The sequence below is a fragment of the Plectropomus leopardus genome, chromosome 4 (genome assembly GCF_026936395.1).
Source record: "Plectropomus leopardus strain MGB_pleo_1.0 chromosome 4, ASM2693639v1, whole genome shotgun sequence".
Lineage (NCBI taxonomy): Eukaryota > Metazoa > Chordata > Actinopteri > Perciformes > Serranidae > Plectropomus > Plectropomus leopardus.
This window is the reverse complement of record NC_142179.1, coordinates 4,351,675-4,373,560: the sequence shown is the minus strand read 5'-3', so window position 1 is coordinate 4,373,560 and position 21,886 is coordinate 4,351,675. Positions and strand designations below refer to the sequence as shown.

The 21,886-nt window shown below is 39.4% G+C and overlaps 1 protein-coding gene across 1 annotated transcript in view; it reads left to right on the top strand.

The window, feature by feature from the left end:
- Positions 1-216: 216 nt before the first annotated feature.
- rasgef1ba (RasGEF domain family, member 1Ba) overlaps positions 217-21,886 on the top strand; it is a 145,324-nt gene continuing 123,654 nt past the window's right edge. Inside the window, exons 1-2 of the mRNA XM_088076343.1 lie at positions 217-514; positions 20,074-20,121. Of these exons, the coding sequence (XP_087932469.1) occupies positions 446-514; positions 20,074-20,121 (117 nt within the window). The 5' untranslated portion in view covers positions 217-445. The remainder of the gene's footprint in view (positions 515-20,073; positions 20,122-21,886) is intronic.

Genomic DNA, 21,886 nt, shown 5'->3' with positions numbered 1-21,886 from the left:
AATAGGGAAATTAATTTGTGGTCAAATCAAGTAAAAGTGATTGAAGGTGCAGGTTTGCGTCCCATTCCCTCTCTATATTGGGGGAACCCCGTCGATGAAAACCACCTGACTGCTCGGTGCACCGCCCACTCCCCTCCGCCCGGCCCCACCTGCGCGAGTCCACACCGCCGCTGATGCTAAAACCAACTACCGACAGGATTTTACAGGCGAGAGCTGCAGGCTGACGAGCTCCACATCCAGCGGCAGCACTGCGCTCAGTCAGCCCGGCATTCCGCACCTCTGTCTCTGCCTCCTCTGCGGGATTTTTGGAGCTTTTGATTGTGTGTTCCGGCCAGCTGGAGCGGAAGAAAGGAGGGATGCGCGCAGGGTCCTTGAACGCCACAAAGAAGTTGTCAGAAAAAGGACTCTCCTGTTGATTCAGCTCTCGCTCTTCTCTCTTGTCTATATGGCAAAGTTCATCGCTGAATTGCTGGGATGCACACTTCCAGACAAGGGCACGCCACCTCTGTTCGAGGTAAGGATGCTTTAAAATGCGCCCGGGTGGATTTGTGAGGCTCATATGTGATGCAGAGTTTTTATTCATGGATAAAAATACGCACGGGGCTGCGCGCTCACTCCATGGATTCTCTATGGCAACAGGAGGCTGAGGCTTTGTTCATCACTATGATTGACAGTTGCTCTGCTGTAAAGCACTTCATTACCACTGATCCCCGTGGGCTCACGTTTTTTAAGTGCCGCCGATGCACCGCTCTGCTCTCCGCGCACTCACCGGTTCATACGGTAACAAGATGTTTATCCTGCGCACCGCCGCGGGCTGCCGATTAATGCGCATTATTTCCGTCTTTACGCTCACGGAAAATCACTGTAATATTCCTAAAATATCCGCTTATGCTTTATCTCTGGCGCTCATAATGAGTTTGTAATGACCTTGTCTTACTTTGTGCTGCTTTTTCTATCTCCTCCCTGCCTCTGTGTTGTTGTCAGCGGGTTTTTTTTCTGTCATATTTGTATTCTGCCAAAAAATCTTTCAGACAGATTATAGATGGTGTTTTTTAAGTTGGGCTGCATGTGGTGCCAGCAAGCAGGGTTCTCTAAGAAATGGCTGAGACTCAAAAGCTGCTCTTATTTGGGTCAGTGTGCCACGCACTGTGCCACACACACATAACACACACACTGAACCTGTGCTTCCTGTCTGTGCCTGAGGACTGTTCACATATTTTCAGCTCCGCATGGATTGATGGATGAATCTGCTGTGAAATAACTGGGTTTTTCTAGAAAATGTCTTGTAGCAGAAGGTTTTTTTGGTCTCCTCAGATGGTTCTTGTTGAACTGCTGTTGTGTCATATAACTTTACACCGACCCTGTGTTGAGAGGGCTGGTAAAATGACAAAAATAACTTCAATGATACTTTTTTACAGTAAATTTGTTATTGAAGTTAATGATTTAATAAAATTACCAGTGATTTTCTGTTAGCATCCCCTCAAATTTGCATTCCTAAAACATAGTATATATATAGGGTCATTTATTGATTTTCAGCTGACATGCATTCACCTGTTGCATCCCAATAGTGATGTGTTTACTAACTGAAAGGCATACTTTAGAGTGACATTGTTACTACAAATGTAAATTGCCTGTAGGTGTGAATGTGAGCATGTGAATTATTGTCTTTCTCTGTGTGTGAGTCTGCTGACCTGTCCAGGGTGTCCCCCGCCTCTCACCCCGTAGCCCTTTTTACACAGAGACAGAGGGTCCCTTCTTTATGTCTCCTTTGCATTTTTACACAAAACCAAACACCAGCAGCATCACTCTGCTCCAGTGTGTGATTATACACTGCGTTGTGGCTTTACAGAATCAAAAGGGCAAGACGTGTAACACAACAGTGCCGGCCTCTGGTGTGACATAAAACATAATGTCGGCAGCACTTTCTAAACAACAGCAATGGCATAAATTTGTCAATAACAATCATTTAACGATTCTGTCAGTTGGCTGCCCCTCTCGTCCCCTGCTCAGAGGGTAAAGAGCTTTTGGGCTTCATTGTTTTCCCAATTTGCGGACATTTATGGTCGCTATTCTTCTTCTTTGAGCTGCTAACTGCTACTTTCTAAATCTCCAGCAGCGTGTCGTACACACAAAACATCAATATGTCACACTCACCCTACCCATGGTCACGTCTTTCCAGCAGCTTTACGCTCACACAGACCTCGTTATGGCGCTGTTACCACCTTGGGGGTGAGACCACTCTGCTCCCCCATTCAGCAACTGTACATTATATACAGAACAGAGAGCCGACATAACACTTGAGAATTGCGATATTATGTTTTGGAATACTGTATCGATTCTCTAAAGCAGACTCATAAAGGATGCACCGCTAGCGCCTAAAGCTGGACTTTAAAAAACTGCAGTATGTTCTCATGCTTACTATTTTAAAATACATCACAACATATTGTATCATAAACCCTGAATCTTGATATGAATGAATGAATGACTATATTTGAACCAAAAATAAATTTAAAACATTATAAACGAACACAACAAAAGTACAGTGTCCGAAATTGAGTAGGCAGAAGTCAGAATTATATATCCCTACCTTTTTCTCACTTTTAAAAAAAAAAAAATATATAATGTCAACAAATTCCCAGATTTATTTACGACTAGTGTACAAACAACCACCCCTAGCCAAATTGAATAAATAACTATCCCAGGTGTATTTACAATCCATATATCCCTCAAAATATAATATAATACACCCCAAACACAACCTTTCCTCATCCATACACCTGCCAAAATATCTTTTTGTACAGCTTTTTAATTTGATTTATGTTCTACCCTGAACACAGAATTACTCTTTTTAGCTCTGCAAACACATTACTTTTTAAAAATTAAATTCTCCTCTTAATGTATGCCCCCAGGTGAATTATGTCTTGCTCTAAACATTGTTATTGCAGTTTAAAATTTGACCAAGTCTCTGAATATCAATGCATGTGACTTAAAAGAGTGTGTTTGTCTCCCTATTTACCGACCTCATTGCTCTCTTTTGAGGTTTGCATATTGGTTGTAAAAGCATTGTCATGTCTTGCCAATACACAGCCCCAGGCTACACAGCAAGATATGTAACATATGTATCACCAAAACTGTTTTTATTATCAACAGAAGGATTTGTTTCACAGTTTTGGTCAATCTGAGGCCTCCAGCTGCAAAAACCACACCAGCCAGGCTCTACATGGGTGTACTCATTGATACCACAGAGAACAGAAACACGGGTGAATGAGGATGACGAAACACAGAAAATAAACAGATTAGGTGTGTGGCATTATTGCAATAATGTGACATTTGTGTCCGACTCCATTGATGAAAATATCCCAAAACGGAAACACAATTTGTCTTTGTATCCGTGATTTAGTCCTTGTTTAAAATGGGACCTGACAGGCATTGCATAACACCGGCTTTAAATAAAGATAGTTTTAGATTTATTCTCATCACACACACACACACACATACACATCAGCCGTAATCCACAATCACCACAGGATTGTTAATCCACCAGGCATCATCTCAATCTGCCTCACACACACACTGAGTGTGAGTCAAGTATTAAAATCATCTCTGAATGTGTCAGAGAGGATCATCACAGTATCTTCCGGGAAAATGAAATGATGACCCGCTCTGTTCGGCTTTACACTGCACACAGATTAGATTCACACACCGTTACGTAAAGCTTTTCTGTCCAATTCCACCTTAAACCATCAGTCTATTGATAAGATGCACTGCTGAAATTGTTATGAGGCAAAGCTGTGATTGGAGAACTAATTCCTTCATTATAGCCTAAAATATGCCATTTCTGTTGTTCGATCGTGGCAGTTCTGATGAATATTGTTGTACCAGAGCATTATTCAGCTATCTGACTGTACTCTTCCACCTGTGTTTTTAATATCTTAATTGTCAGTATGTACATGATGTTAGAAAAAGTTATATTATTGTGTTAGTGGGACTAAATCTGGACTTTTAAAATACATGTAAACGTGTTAGTGTGATTGAAATCTGACCAAATCTGATTTCTTGAAGCTGGATTGACACATCCAGATATTTCGATTTGTGCTAATCCGTCATCTAAACACCTTAGTCGGATTTATGGAACCGGATTAGCGTTGAGTGTGTGCTCCCAGTCGTATCCCAGTGGTTCGGGATAGGGACTGTTGGTCATTTATTAGGGGCAAAGAGTGCTGCAAAACGGGTATGGCACGTAAAAACAAAAAAAGGCACTTAGGATGGACTTGTGTTTTAATTTTGGCTTAGGTGTGGGACATACAATTTAAAAAGGTAAATCTAAACAAAAGTCAGCCACCCCCCTCCTCTGATAAATAAAGTACAGTCCAACAAAACTGAAGCTAAGTGATGCATCGGTGGATTGTTACACCGTCGTGAAGGCGGAGGGCAGATAGTGAGGATTTGATGTGTTGTGGTATCCAGTGATGGTGCACCTGCTCTGAGTGATCTCTGATTTGTTATCAAGTCTAAGAAATATGCTGTTTATGCTCCACTCACTTGTTTTGTATTTAGCTTAAACTTGCCTTTTTTGCAGTGAGTCCTTGTGAAGTGATGTTTGTTGATTTGCATTTGATCAATTAGGCAACGAAGCCGCAGCGGTTGTGATGTTTAATATCGCTGACTGTGCTGATTTTCTGAGGTAACACCACAAATGTTTCCCTGGGGAGACACTTTTTTTTAAAAAAAAAGAAGTTTCCTCTGTCATTTTTCAGAAGGTAAATCAGAGGCTTTTAAGGGGGAAACATCACTAACAGCTCTTGTTTATGTTTTTCTTTCAACTTGATCATTTCTGAATCACAATTGTCACACCTTCAATGAAAAATGTTGCTCTTATGAAACACTAAAGTGCATTTCTCCTGCATTTCTTTGTCTTTGTGCTTTACTTTTATCCTTACACTTTTCCACATTTCTTCTTTCAGCTTCTTTCTCTCTCTCAGTTACAAACTCGATCATTCTCTCACGTACCGTCTGTTAGTGCTGCCAGGCCTCCTCTCTCCTCTCCTCTAACTCTTTATTCTCTGCAGCCTTACAGCGAGGCTTTATTCATGGCAGGGAGCTTGTTTTTCAAGCGGTATGCAGGTTTCAAAGGGCAAAGCGAAAGATTAACATCACTGTACTCTCAAGGCCTGTGTGCATGTGCACAAATTCAGAGAAATCCATAGAAGTTTGAGAAAAATACGGGGAGCTGGATTGTGACATGAAAGAGCGAGTTACACTGTGAGAATACTAAAGAATATAATGCACATGCATGTATTGTATGATCAGTGTGTTGCCATGGAAAAGCTGTCGAGCACAAAAACTCAAACACGTAAAGATTTTCAGTTTCTCATGTTTATTCAGGCCGAAGAAACCACAAAAAAAGTAACTTTTGGAGTACACACACAAACACAAACACAAACACAAACACTTACACACTGTGCACTTTCTTCACTCAACATCACTAAACTGTCAAATATAATCTTATGGGGATGATTTGTTGCGTAACTGTCTGTTGGGGTCCAGAGAGGACGTTTTGTATGTGTGCACGTGCGTGTGTGTGTCTATTTAATGTATTCAAAACACAAGGACGTTCAGAGCAACAGAGCATTGTGTTTCTCTGTAATTAAATTCTGATGCTCCGCTCATTGAGATTAATTTGTGTGGCTTTGTTTATGGTGTTTACACCAATAAATATGTTTCCGTAATTATTTGTGACAAATCAAGGCTACAAAAGCATGTTGTTGAATATGAACCAGGTGGTTATGGGTCAAAAATAAAGGACTGTTGCCAGAATATCAATTGGACATTAGAGAAAAAACACTTTTCTTAACCACAAGTCCTGTTAGTTGTTTCCTGTTCCTCACACTATGATGTAGGGGCAAGAAAAAATTGATACAGAATAGTATTATAATATTTTTGCGTATCCTTATTGTATTGTTGCAATTGTCAACAATATTGTTGTTGCAAAAATACCATGAAATATTGTAATATTATTTTAATCCTTAGGGACTGTTTGGTGCATTTTATGTACTTTTCATTTTTCATTTTTTGATAGTTTTGGCTGTGTTTATGCATGTAGCATACATTTTTGGCAAGTTTTGTTTAATCTTGGAATTTCCAGCTCAGCTCCTACAATAAGTCTAAAGTACACTGTTGAAACTAAATAGTTACATTCATACTTTTAAGAGCAAACAATGTCCCATTGAAACCCATTCAAACTGTGATTTTTGATCCCGCGGCAATCGAAGCATAAAAACATGCATTTTATTATTTCTTGGTGTCATTCTGGGCTTTTGCATTAGAATTTGTGATTTTTACTATTTTCCACCTTAAACGTCATTTTTACTACATTTGGCATATGGAGAAAATACATGCTATTTCCAATTCTGACAGTTAATGAAAATTTGTTATGTATAAGTAGGACTGATGTTGGTTAAAAATTAACTCAATGAATAATATCAATATATGATATTTTTTTAAAGCTTCAGAGTGATGCGAGTGTGTGTAATAATAAAGCGCACTCTAAGGGTTAAGGCCATATAATAATAATAACTAATAATAATAATAACTAATTACACAGTCTATGGAAGAGATCATAAGGTTTGTATTCTTCTGGTCACTCAGTGTGGCTCATTAAGGGGAAAACTCCAAGAAACTTGTTTGTTTTTTTAAAATTGAGGCAGAGTTGCACTGTAATATATGTCGTCATTAATTTTGCAGCTGCATGATTGGTCTCTCCTATGTTTTTGATCATTAGCAGCTGAATTGCAGCTGCTCTGCTTCATGTCTGAACAGTGATCACAATCGCTTGTGTCTCTTCATGATCACTTTTCTTCTCAAGTAATCATTTTTAATGGCAAACAAATGTGCGAATGAGAGAAAAAAGGTGAAGCAAACATAATTCAGTGACTCTGAGTGTGTGTTGGTGTGTGTGTTTGTGTTTGTGTGTGCTCTGTGTAGAGACAGCATTCAGATGAGTGTCAATACCCATGTTTATGTCAAGCATTTAAGTGGAAAAAAGAAGGCCAAAACACTCCATTCTATGCAAATGTTTGCAGGCATTCGAGTTTTGGTTTGTGTCGATGCAAGTGTCTCTCTCACACAGACGCACTCTGTGTGAGAGGAGGAGGAATAAAGAGGGAGGTGGGGGGGAGTATTTGGCAAGCAGAAAAGAAAGCCGAAGAATAAAGAAAGCCAAGGTAATCTCAAAAATACATTTTTTAAAAGCTTCCATCGCTATGACAACCATTGAAATGAAGAGACGCAGCACAGCTTCCACATAGATAACAGTGGATGACATTGAGTCGATGTTTTGAATTTAAACTTTTCACATTTAAACCGTTCAGCTGGAAGACTTCTTTTTGTGGTGCTTTACCTTCAACTCCAATAAATGCCCAGATTAGTTCACGAGACAAAGTTTTGGACCAAAATCTTAAAGGGATAGTGCAGATTTTCTTTAAGTGGGGTTGTATGAGATACTTATCCACAGTCAGTGTATTATAATCAGTTAACGCCCCCAGTTTGGAGAAGCAGACAGGAGTCTGACATGAAAGCTAAGCAGTGTACTGCCGTGGAGGTCAGCCTACATTATTTTTGCCACCTTACAAAAATCTATCTAAAATAATCAATATCAGTTTAAATCTGAGCTATATTGAGAGCATTTTCACAGCTTGATTCCACCAGCAGCTTGTCAAAGACATTACGTCTGTGGCGCTGTTTTGCTCTGTCCTCCACACAGCTCTATATCACTCTGGGAGCATCCGTGAGCGTTTCTGCCAGCTGATACTGTAGACGTGCTGAGATTGTACTTATCTTGTTATTTTCTTTTTATTTTGTGGTCACTTTTCCTTGATTTTTGTGATTCTACCATGGCTGAGTAGACTACACATTAAAATAACTTCCTTTTCTGTCTGTTTAAATTCGGTCTATTGATGTTTTTAGGGCTCTGTTGTGCTGTAGCTTACATTCAAGCCATGATCCAAGTAGATTTAACAATTTTGGCCACGTTTCAGTCAAAAAACATGCTCTCCTTGGTAATTATAGTTGTGTTTTACTTGAATCTTTTACAGTGTCATAATATCACATTTTTGGAAATGTCATGCTCATTTGAGTTCAGATTGAACTTTAACTTTCCCAGCGTCTGCAGTTTATAGACATTCAGGAGTAGGCAGAGTGTCTGCATGTTCAAAGAAAGCCAGAGGAAACTAAAGCTGTGAATCCCTGTCAGCTTTTATAGTTTGGAGCAGATCGTCTTTCGTCAGGTGTTTTTTGGTCCAATAAAAATCCTCAGTATTCCCTCTGTAAATGTCTTCTCAAGGACATAGATGGTCTTTACATCAATGCATGTTCACAGACCATTTCGAAACAGCAGACTAATGATTGTGAGAGGGTTACGCAGAGTTATATGTTAATTTAACATGGACCTTATACATTAATGATTGCTACTGTATATGTAGCCGAATAGGCTGTCTTTGATGTTTTACCACAACACATTTTACAGCACAAAATCACCCTAAGAGACCATGCAGGCTGAGTTTGTTGTAGGCCTTAATTGGTCTTAAAATGTCTTCAATGCAAGTTGTATTCACTCTTAGGACTCGTGAAAAAATAATTTGTGTCCCCCAAAAGTCGTGTTTTATATTAAAGTTAAAATTTGGGCTACAGTTCTCCCTAATCCCAAGTATTTATTCTGGGTGGCATCGAAACAACCTTAAAAAGTCTTGCTGTAAGCTGTAGGAACCCTGCTTGGGATCTTAATTTGTTTTTTTAAGTTATGTTTGACTATTTCAATCAATATTCAAGCAGTTTAAAAATCCTTAATTTAGCACCAGACCTGTGCTAACATGGTATCAACCCAAAAGTTGGAGCAACAACTAATAAGACATATTTTAGCACGCAAATGTCCATCTTATATTTACATAGTGGTGTTCTAAGCAACTTTTAAAGTTCAATAAGCGCTCAACCAAAACACAATGTTTATTACATATTTATGACTTTTAAAAAAACTTGACAAATGGTGCTGAGCTACATCTCTAATTAATTCATTGTTCAGGAGGTCTCTTCCTCTGCAACACAATCGGACCAGGTGATTTAAACTGGTAAAAACACTGAATAAAGCAGTTTCATGGATACTGCGGAAACATGGTGGTGCACCATGGTGATCTCTGTGTTGGAGGACCTGCTCCTCATGTAGATAAATAGATAAATGACTCATTCGAAGGTAACAATAACATAACTGTATGTATTTTACACGAAAGAAAACATACTTATTATACTCGATTTCTGCCAATATGTCCCTCTAAATCCTACTCACGGGACCTTTAAAACCTCCAAACACAGATGCATAAAATGCTATACATCAAGTCTAATCTTGTTTATTAAGTTTATTTGTCTCACCAAAAAAATAAATGAATAAACATTCTAAAACCAGGACATCCTGTCAAGTAAGAGACCATTTTCTACAGACATTGCTGAAATGTGAAGTAGTTTTATTTTCAGGTGTTGCAGAGTGAAACGACTTCTCTGTTATAAATCATCGACATAGACAGACGCTCCGGCGTGAAGTGAGGTGCAGATCGTGTTTTACTGTAGTTCCTCTGTGTTACTGAGAGCGAGATCATCCCAGGAAGTCCATCCATCACGCTGACAGCTCCATATGTCTAAAGTGGATGCTTTTATGTATCGAGCATATGGGGGATGAAGAGGAACAGACCAGCGTGGAGTCGTCGCTGTCAGACAAGATGGGAGGAGAAACAAGCACATATACACTTTTTAACAGAAGTGTTGGTGAGACATTTCTGTGCAGGAGAGTTTTCCTGCAGGTAGATGTTTAGGTGTACTCTCTCTCTGTATGTGAGTCTGGATAATCCGGATCAAACTGTCTGGTCTGAGCCGGGCCGTTTGCAGAGGAGAGTAATTCATCAGAAGGTCCCTTCAGAGCGAGCTGTCAGTCAAACCTAACTGCTAATCAGGGAGTTTTTTCCTTCCTGGCAGCGGAGCAACTGTTGATGAAGACTGTTATCAGAGCCTCCTCTGCCTTCATGACAAACAGCTGTGCTTCCTCGAAATGTGCCAAACACAAGAGCGACCAGCTTTCCCATTATCCACGGCCATTTGTGATCGAGTGTCGACCACCGCGGCTGAATGATGAAGCCCGGCCGGAAGTCCCCCGAGGAGGCGGTTCAACTAATAACTGAGAGATACCAGCTCCAAGAAAACTGCACAGAAGTCCACAAAGTAAATCTTCACCAAAAACTTAGTTTTCAAAGGCTAATTTGACTTCTTCTACCACATAACTGGGAGGCAATTTTGAAAATTATTCTTCCATTAAGAAGATATTGAGCTTCAAGAGCAGTATATTTTGGGATATGATTGTTTTGATTGGCAGGTGTCTCAGACTGTAACACCGGCCAACCACACCTTCAGACAAAATTCATCATTTTAGCCATGTTTGGATTTTATGGCTGAAGAAACTGACAAAGGCTGAATCCAAAAAAAAAAACTAAAAGAAAATCTTTAAAATAACAAAAATAACAGTATGTTTTATGTTCTTTTTGTTCAAATAATGATTGAGAATGAATCAATTGTAAAACTTACCAATAATCAATTAAGGAAAGTGCTTGCCATTTGTCACTCTACTGTCGTCACATAAAGACTGAAGGGGACTGAGACTTCAAGGCTGCAAGTTCTGCAAGTTCTATACAAAGGCTTTTTTTGTAACTCAACAAAACTACATCAGTTATAATAATATTTGTATAGCACCTTAAAAAACAGAGTTTACAAAGTGTTTGACAAAGAAAGCAAAAGCAGAAATTGGAAATAAAGAAGGCAATTCAGCAACCAAAAATCAATACAGTCCTGGTGAGCACAAGTGAGACAGAACTCGGGTAGAGTTTGGATAAAATTCAAACCAGAGGACAAATAAAGCAAGATGCAAGATGAAAAATGTCAATATAAAATAATACATAAAAGTAGACCAAAAACAACAACAGAAGCAATAAAAACAATAAAACCACAAATAAAAGGAAATAAAATAAATAAAACATACATTTAAAAGTTAAAATAAAAGGAAAGATAAGATAGCTAGCTATAAATCCCATAATGATAATAACAATAATAATAACTTTATTTGTAGAGCACCTTCAAAACAGAGTTTACAAAGTGCTTTGACAAACAAAGCAAAAGCAAAGTTGGCTTTGTCCATGTATTTACCCTCCGATGTTTCAACCATAAGGGGGCGGTGTGCAACACGTAACCGAGTGCAGCTGGCATGTTCACTGGTGTCAGCAGGTGGTTCAGAGAGGGAGGCGGTGATGGACTGTGACTTCTCCTCTGACTCTCAGTATATGTTGCATGATTTACTTTGGAGAAACTCAGATCATCACCATGTACTATTATTGACAAGATGACAATCTAGGATGAATTAAAAACATCAGCTGAAGTAAAATCGTGTGCCTTTAAGCTGCCAGTGATTCAAGAAAAATAACCTCAAAGATGTACTGTATTTTAAAGTAGATGTTTTTTTCATTTCAATCTGTTTTAGATGTGGTTTTTTGGTTTGGGGCTTTGAGCAAAAAGGTGTAAAAACAAATCCACTTTTGCATCGCTGGCTCATCACTCACACACACACACACACACACACACACACACACACACACACACACACACTAGATAATAAGTAGGATGCTCTGATGCAGACCATGTAGTCCTTTGTCAGCTGCTGTGGCAGAACATGCACAAAAACAGCCCCTTTATTGCGTAAGTGTGAAGAGGAGGAAAGGAAGGGGAGGTTATAGAGGAGGAAACGTTGGGAGTTGGTTACTGTGGAGTTCTGCAGGAAACAAAGTGATGAGGAGCTGCTGTCAGTCTTTGTGTAAGCAGTCCGTTACTGCTGTTGGTCACTGGGCAGTTAAAGCTCAAAAGCTCAACAGCACGTGTTTCATTTTTTTGACCTTCCTGCAAGTGGTTGGATAAGGGACTCTGCATTGTCTGTATGAGAGCTCGTTTTTTGTTGTGAGAACTTTTAAACAATCTATAGTGCATGGTCTAATGTGTATGGAGCAGGTGCATTTAAGGTGTGTTCCTCTCCACTTTTGCTTGTTAAACAGTGCATATTATTCAAATATTCAATATTCTTCCAACTCTGAAATGTAGGCTATATTTAACATGTGACACATGTTGTACATATTCCCACTGTTATGCTTACTTATGTATATCTATGTTGCTCATTCTAGCATTGCACACTTTTATATTTTTACATTACCACATCTCAGCCTTTCATACCCTCAGGTAAAGAAAAACAAACATAAAGAAATGATCGGTTATCTGTATCTTATCGGCAACGAGAAGAATATAGAACAGAAAAATTTACAATAACAATATGGTAGAGAGAGTTGGTTTAAAGCCAAAGAAATGTATGTAAATCATAAAATATTTGATAACTTTCTAGAATTTTATCGACAAAGGCCCAGAGGCACCAACATGTTATATATAATCCATGAAGTAAGTTATATATAATCAATAAGTTGTGATGCTAAGCAAGAGCAGTGTGCGTGATATTCTTTTCAAGATGACTTTTTTCTCAAAATTGTAAAACACTTGACTCCAGCTCATGGCAGTAGGTTTTCAGAGTCAATAAATCTACTTTCAGTGCCTTGACAGCAACTTTGAAAATTTCTCAGAGTTGGATGAACTTTGTGATTTGAGTTTGCTTTGATGTTGTAGCTCGAAATTAAAAGTGAAAAATAAAGTCGGTGGAATGAAAAAGCCAGACAGACAAGGTGCTATATGAAATACAATATAAAGATGGCAGGAACATCTATCTGCATTGTTCAATAGATACACTGTAAACATTAGGCGACCTGATGGAGTGAGGCAGATTTCATTTGGGAGGTAACTCTGCTAGATTTCTGTTCCAGTACGGCATGCATTTTAACTCTGTGCAAATATGCTTTTGGCTGCTGTTTGATTCCAGGAGGCTCATTCACATGAATAGCAATGAGATGTTCTGGATGCGCTCTGCATTCGGGAAGAGGATACCCCCTGCCATTCATATGCACACAACAGTGTCTCATACACGCCGGCTCATTGGCAGTCTCTCACACACACACACACACACACACACACACACACACACACACACACACACACACACACACACACAGTCATTGCCGATACATCTGCTGCATGCATACATTTCTACAAACACACAATAACAGAGGGGGGTCCCTTGTCAATATGTGCATGTTTATAGCGGCTCGAGTCTCAGAGACAATCACAATGTTTGCACACAGTGAATGTTGTGCAGAGTGAAATTCAAGGTTAGGAGGAGTGTTGTGCAAAACAACAAAAACTTGTATTTTCTTGTGACTGGACACACTCTCTGCAACCATCTGCAACAGATCATAACTCTCACACCTGTGGAAATATAGGAGTTGAGACTATAGTTGATTTTTTTGACGTTTATTTGCCTTAACAAGCACTGGCCAAACACAGCCTTCTCCAAACATGTCTTTGTGTTCAGCAGTAGACGGTCTCGGTCAGTGGACACTACTCAGGTGTGGATGTGAGATACTGTCTGTCTGGAAAAGATCATGAAGCTCCATCAACTTTCCTGGAAGAGGAAAAACTTGAAAAATGTAACAAGAAAGTGCAAAGAAGTCATGTAAAAAAAAAGAAATTATAGCAGCTATTTCAGAGTTATGAGACTGGTCAGTCAACCTGGCAGAACGCAGCAGAGCTCCCTCGATGACCGTCCAGTCGGTTTGCGTCAGAGAGAGAAATTTAAACTTGGCATGCTCTTTGGCAATTTACCACTGACTCTGGTGGTGTTTTAGTGATTTATGATGTAATTCCTTTTTGTCTCTGCGATGAAATATAATATTCATTGCTGCCACGTTAGTTTGTTTGAAGGCAAAGTTGGGATTCATGTCCGCCCCATTCTCGTGAACACAGTGTCTCAAGAACGAGAGTGAACGAGAGAACGCCTTATGAGACTTTTTTTTAACTTTGACACAAACGTATGCTTGGACTCAACCATGTCCTGATTAGATTTTGGGGGTTATAGGTCAAAGGTCAATGTGACCTTGCATTTGTCTTATTCTTGTGAACATGATATTTCAACAACACTTGGAAAGTGGGGAAGATGTGTGTGATGCATCCATGTTTTAGACTGCTGTTTTTTTTTTTTTTTTTTTAGCAAATCCATATATAAAACATTTATTGTCACGGCTACATTCGAGTCTGGAGAGACATGTAAACTGTAACTATAAATTGACTGGTTTGTGGAGGCATACAACCACATGACGTGCTGTAACTGTATCTTTTAATGTATAATATGGTTACAGAACTGGCGTATCTTTTGACTTTTGAGGGGTTTTTTCCTTTTTTGAGTCTGTTACTGTTACTAATTATTTTGTCACAGTATAATGAGGTGGGGTTGTTATTAATCACCAGAGCTCAGCTGGTCGTGTAGCTGCTGACCGAACTGATAACACGTTGTCCTCCTGTCATTCAAGTTGATGAGTCCAAACTCTCAAGTGCGCAAGTCTGAACTTGACCTATTCTGTATTGGTCTTGTTCCAAACTATTCCCGTTGGAGATGTCTTACAGCCTTTATGTTCCAGTAAACAGTAGGCGGGTTCACATTAACAATTAAATTGCACAAATTGCTGTTGCGAATGTAAAATATGCCTGATGGAAACACGTCAATTGACGTTGATGCTGTTAGTAAACACTGTTAAAAGGTCACTGAGTTGACCCTAACCTGTGAGGTGGGGCACCCCCCCACAGGACCGCCGTGACCCCGCCGACGCCTCATACCTCATTACCACAGGACGACCGAGGCACTGAGGTCCCATGTGACCTTTATGCACACACTCTCACTCTCCCTCACACACACACATTTCTGCATCTGACCTTCCACAGCGGACGAGCACATTCCCCGATGAGTGTGTGTGACCCACTGAACTGGTTCACCTGCAGGGGGGAGGGGGCTCAGCAGTGAGGGGTCAGCGAGGTCGTAGCCCGCTGGGACAGGTTTAGCAAATTGGATTGGTTGATTCAAGATGACGGATGTTAACTGTATTTTTATCTGCTGTAGGATAAAGATAAAATATTGTCATAAATTCAGACATCATAGAAATGTATTTCATAGTGATAAAAGATCTGTTTAAAAAGTCAAATATAAAAATAACATTTCTTTACAGACTTCTGCTGTTGTGTTTAATCCCCTGAGAGAAAACAGAGAGAAAAGAACAGAAAAAAACAGTGTGTTTTCACCTCTGTCAATTGTTTGTTAGTTTGTCTGTGACCAATATCGGTAAAACTCGGGACACATTCTCGCTCCCGAGAGAAAGAAACCAATTGATTTCAGTGATGCTGTGACCTTCCCTCCATTTTTCACGTTTGTAATGAGCGTGTCTCCTGACCTGACTGTTACAGAGAAGTAAAAAAATTGTTGCACATCACGTTCACACTCCCAACAGGAAGAAGAGCATGGGTTTTGGTGACTGTGGCCACATTCACATTTCAAGTCTTAGTTCTCACATTAATTAATTGCTTAGATCAGATGTTTTTGTTTGGCTGATCACACTATTTTTATCATATCAAATGCCAGTTTGAACTTGTCACAGTCCTGAACTGACCCACGTGCCTAAAAGAACAATAAAAAAGCAAATGGGGATGTTAAGAAACCCGATAATTCAGAACCAAGTTGATTCAACAATCCTGAAAGCTTGACAGGACTTGTTTTCCTCCAGTACTGTCGGCACCACAGATGCAATTCTTCTGGACCTGACAGTGCTGCATATATGTCTACAATTGTTTTATTCTGCCAAAGCAAGACAAAAAAACACCTTTCAGCTGGAACTGGGTCGATTTCTGGCTTTGCCAGTCCGGTCCGGACTACAATGAGTGAAAACACACACAGTGCCACTCTAACATTGCAACCCACATTGTGGTTTAAGGTGCATTTGTCGCTTGAATGACAAAAATACTTTTTTTCATTCTCTCAGGGCAGTTAAAGTCAATCTGCTTTGCTATTTATTTATTTTTCAATCAAAATCTTTTATTGAAATGTTTCCATATATATCAAAAGTGCAGCGCTGAATTCCCATTACAAAACCATGAGATAGGCACAGCTATCTACAAACAGCAGCCTGAATATTTGCTGAATTTTAAATCATAATATGAACAGCAACATTACAAAAATTGGATCTAGAAAAACAATCTGAATTGTGCACTAAGGTTTGCAGTGTAAGCATAGTGGAAGTCACTCAAATCCGATTTGAAAACAACAGATTCAATGTAATTTATGGTGTTTACATTGTTATGAAACAACATTTTGGCAATCATACCTATAGGATCACCATCAGGCCACACTCTTTTCCATCACGCTCTCTCATCTGTCCACTTACGATGTTGTGCCTGTGATTCATTTTCTTCTTTATAATCAGTAACTTACAGTTTTTTTAATCTGTGTGTGTGTGTGTGTGTGTGTGTGTGTGTGTGTTTGCGCACAGTGGTCAGACTTTGCGAGTTATTTCCTTTCTCATTTGACGTAATTCTTCTAAAACCAGCAGCCACCCTGTGATGACAAAAGCCCAAAAGATGGGAGATGAGATGTCTGAAACTAAAATGTCAGACCCAAAAATGTCCCGCTGTGCTTGTGATCAGATGGGAAAGACACGAGGCAATTCTCTCTCTATCTCGTCCCCTCCCGGTTCTCATTTTCCTCGCCCTGCCGTCTCTTCACCTCGTCCCTCTCCTCCCATCAGCGATACATTCAGTCATCGCCGCCGTGACTCTCTCCTCACCGCTGTGTAATATTCCTCTAAAGGTCACGGTGATTGTCTGTCGGAGCAAAGCAAAAAGGAAAAGTGTCAGGTGGTGAGAGCCAAGGATGAAGCACTTTTCTTTAGTTTCGACCACAGAACATCTGATCTTTTTATATCTGTAACTCCAACAGTTACTGTAGACATATCTCTGCTTGAGAGGCGGATTTTCTCGTTGACATAAAGTGAAGTCAGTGTGATAAAGGTGTGGAACTGCGACGCCGGGCGCTCTGATTGAGCTCCAGGCAGTGTTATAAGTTATGAATGAAATGTTTGCTCTTTGATTTTCAGAGAATTAACAGGGTAATGAAAAAGTGGGAGCGAGCAGACGTTAGAAAAGTAGGTTTGAACGTGAAGGTCAGAGAGTTTACCAATACTGAGATGTAAGAGTCAAAGAAAGATGTTGAATTTCTTGAGATATTTGCATTATTCCTCGAGGCCCTGTTTATTCAGTATTGATATTACATCTTGTGATTTATCCTCAGATTATCTGTGATTTTAATCTTGCGTATTCATCATGCTCATAATTTCAATAAATGACCTTCCATATTTTGATGAAGGTACGACTTCCCTAATGACACTAATATTTGGTAATTCTATCAATTAAGCCAATGATATTCAATGTCTTAAAATCTGATAGACATTTCTTGGAAGACCTGAAATCCTGCAAACATCCGGAAATCTTAGAAATGATCTTAAGTCCAAAAAATGTCTTAAAATCCTTGAAATCCTAGTTTTATTAAATGCCTAAAATATGACATTCTTGAAGGATAAATGATTTCACAGGAAGCACATCAGCCTCAAACAGTTCAGTGATGTCTTTGTACACCAATTTTAGTAATTTTTTTTGGGACAAACAATTCAGTGGGCCACCTCACAAGGACTGCAACCAAAGACAATACAGGAGCACATGATTCACTTAAGGTGCAAACGACGAACGTTTCGACACGCACTGCATTTCTATCGTAATCAACTCTGAATTATTTCTAGATTCAGACTTTCTAAAGACGAGAAACTTTGAATAAAAATACACTTCAGCTTTCAGCAGTCTCTCATTGGAGCTGCAGCTTTTGAATGCAATAATGATTTAAATGTCTTTAAAATTAACAAGATTTTTCCTGAGAGACAACATTCTCGAGAAAACCCCACTGAGTTACAGAAAGCCAGCAAAAAAGAGGCAGGACTCTTTGTATCAAAGATAAATAGATTTTTCTCCTCCGGTTTCCATCAGCCACCTCCGGGATAAATAAATCACCTCCATCCAGCCATCGACCCCGTCGCCTCAGAGCTGCTGCATTAGTGTACGGCACAAATGTGGGCAGCATATGACCACCTGCTCGACTGTCACCTTTACTCCCCCTGTGTGCACCCTCCCTCACCCCGACTCACACCTACTCTCCCGCCTCACACCCCCGAAAAACCTCCAGATGGTGCCGCTTGTAAAATAAAAACCTGCTTCCTCCTGAAGGTTTATTGCGGCTTCCTGCTTGCCTTCTTTGGATCAAATGATATCTTTGTTTGGGTAGAAGGTGTGAGTGTGTGTATTGTGGTGGTGTGTGTATGAAACAATAAGTCCTTACATCAAGTGCAAGAGTGTGTGTGTGTGTGTGTGTGTGTGTGTGTATTTAAGAAAGAGAATCTCACATCAAACAATACCTTTACCACTAGAAGACGCGTTGTGTGTTTGAATGTGTGTGTATATGTGGTGTTTTGTGTGTTTGTGTGTGCCGCATGTCGAAATCTTAGAATCTCAAGATCAAAAAATGTCTTTCTAGTGTTCAAAGTGTGTGTGTGTTTGTGTGTGCGTGTGTGTTTGTCCTCTTGTGGGAATTCATTACCATTCTGCTGAGTTTTCTTCTTGGTAAATAACTCCTTTGGGAGCTTCACGTCGAGCCTTTTAAAGACTCATTAGGATTCGTTGTTTTGTCGTCTCCTCTGTGAACATGTTCATCTTTAAACACCACTAATGGCTCTGATTCGTCTTAATGCTCGCTGTTTAAATGCAGCCATTTACATTTTGCATTTCGCAGCAGTGAGGTGACGTTAGTTAGAGTGAAGGCAGCCACGAGGGAATCGAGCCCAATTATCTTCTGCTATAATAGCGTCTTTCTGCTCCTCTCTCCTCACATGTTGTTTGATTTTCTTGATATTTTCTGTCACAAATTATTTCGTTTGTTGGAGCTCTTGTCACTGTAATGAGGGTCTGACCTCATTATTTATTGGGAGCCTCCAAAGTTGCCGCCAATGAGGATGAAAGTTGAAGCCAGTGTGAAAGTGTGTGAAGTGGCAGGGTCAGTAATGTCTGCTAATAATAATAGTAATAATATTAATAATGTTTATTAGAGTGGAACTTTGCAAAACCAATGTTTTACACAAAAAAACAATTAAAACCAAAGCCACCGGATAAAAATCGAGAGGGCAGGAAACAATAAAACAAGTTTTACTTTAACCATTTAGATCCTGGATTGAATTAAGTTTGTTGGGCTGTGTTCAGATGCCTTTCATAAGCATTTAAACCTCAGAAAAAATGCTTTACTTTCTACTAAAAACACGGGGAAAAGGCAATGAGCAGCTTGTGAAGAAATGTCTGGTAAATTGTGGAGAAAAAAACCCAGTAAAATTAGCTTTGGAGAGAATAATATTATAAAATATATTGAATATTATATATTTTTTTAAAGGGAAAATATTTATATTTATTTTTAATTTAATATTATATTTTATTATATATTCAATATATTTAAATTTATTTTATTTATTTCCAGCACTTCCGTAAGGTCATTTTCCTGTTTCTTTTTTTTTTTTGTTAAATTTCTTGCACATTTTTTGGGCCATTTCTTGTTAAGTTGCTCTTTGCCTTCCTCCTATGTTTGTAGAAGAAATCAAGCCGATAGATGCAAACAAAAAAACATAAATCACATAAATTCTAAACCGAGGGACTTCTGAAAAGTCTGGTCCTTGGCTTGAAGACATCACAACCATCAATATAAACTGCAATTATTTAGAGCATACTTCACTCTCTGTTTCAAATGATCATATTTTGTTCTCAAAATTTATGTAAAAAAATGTTTGCAAACTCTACAAGCGGATAAACTGCGTTTCTTATATGTGTTTACAGTGACAGATCTGTCTGTAAACAGACGAATCCTGTGTTTCACTGAGAGTTTCTGAGTTTCTTGATACTCTGTGTAACAGTGTTGTTTCCTCTTCCTCCCTGCAGTGTCGGAGCCAACCCCACCTCAGTCTGAGGCCTTCCTCCAAACAGCGGGTAAGCAAACACTTAAAAACCTTAGATGACTTATTGTTTCTGTTTTTGAGTCCTCCACGCTGAAGGAACAGGACGTTCACACACACACACACACACACACACACACACAAACACCCACACACACACACACACACACACACACACACACACACACACACCACAGACTTGGCTCAGTGCAAACAAAACAGTGCGTGCTGATAACTTGGCTCAAAACATCACATGATAACAGAGTTCCTGCTGACTGACGTCTGTGCCGACAGCACTCACATGTGATGTAATGCAGCAGTACACATCATTTTTTATACACGCTGAAGGATAATCAAAGATTAAAAGTCCTGCAAGCCTTCTCAGGTGTTTTCACTGATTTAAAATTTAAAATTTTTAAAATTAGATGTCCGTTAAAGCTGAGGTTGTGTGGCGTCGTGCTGGGAGTTACATAAGGTCACATAACTCAGTCTGACAAATGAAATAATAAAGGTGATGAATGATGTAATTTTTTCATAATCATTCATCATTTCTTTTTATGTTATTTATTTATTTTTTGATTTTATGTAATTTTTTAAAATTTTATGGCTTAGACATCAGAGGTCAGTTGGGTTGAGGAGGGGAGGGTTAGCTAAAAGGTTTACTTTTAATCAATACCCGCAAAATTTTTAAAACTTAGTGACACGTATGGATGAGGTGTGGCTATGTAATTATGATTTATCATTATACACAGAAAAGGTCAGAGGTCAACCATTCTTTGGTCAGCTGCAGAGAACATGTTTAAGTGGTCACGGATGTCAGTCTGTTGGTTAATTTGCATACACACACACGGCTAATGTAGCGCGCAATACTGAAGCTGAAATCGAAAATAATTGTGATTTTTCTGCAGTCATCACTCAACAAATAAGTCAGTAAACGGCATAATATTTCCCCCCCCGAAAATATCCCTTTAAATACCATATCATAACTTAAATTTGCATTTATCAGAGGTCTGATTTATCAAACTTTTGCACAGCCTAAATTTTACCGAACAGGAGCATGTTAGCAAATAATCACCTGATTCGTAAGAAAGTTCTCTGTCAAATCAGAAAGTGTGTGTTTGTGTGTGTGAGTGAGTGCAGCAGAAGACCTCATGAGGTTAGCAGGGGCAGTGGGTGACTGTGTAAACATCTTTGAAGATGGTATAACACACACACACACACACACACACACACACACACACACACGTATACTCTTTGCACTCAGGACTGAAGACTGGAGGCCACCGCTTTGATCTTCTCTCTCTCTGTGTTTGACTGCCATCCTCCCCCCTTTCTCTCTCCTCTCTCACCCTCTCTGGTTCAATGTCATCCTCTTTATCTACAGTATCACATAACTAAACTCAGAAAACCTTCATTAGCACAAAAAGATTGTTCTTATACTTGCTAACCATTTCTAATACATCATCTTGGACTGAATTTTCCAGGCAAACATGTGCTCGGTGAAACCCGTAAATAATAATCGGTTAATGGGCTGATTGGCCCTCGCTCCTCTTCCTGTGTCTCCCAGCTTATCACCGGCTGTCTGAGAATGCAGCCAAACACATCTTTCATCTCACACTCTCTCCTGATTCCCTCTGTCAGTCTGCAGTGAGCATTAAACAAGTGAGTCTGTAATCCGGCAGTTTGGGTTTCACTGTGAGGTCGCCGGGCGTTGAGGGTTCAGAGGTGTATCGCTTGCAGTTACCTCATCCAGGATCAAAGCAGAGGAGAGACACCCTGCGTTGATCATTTGAGAAGCA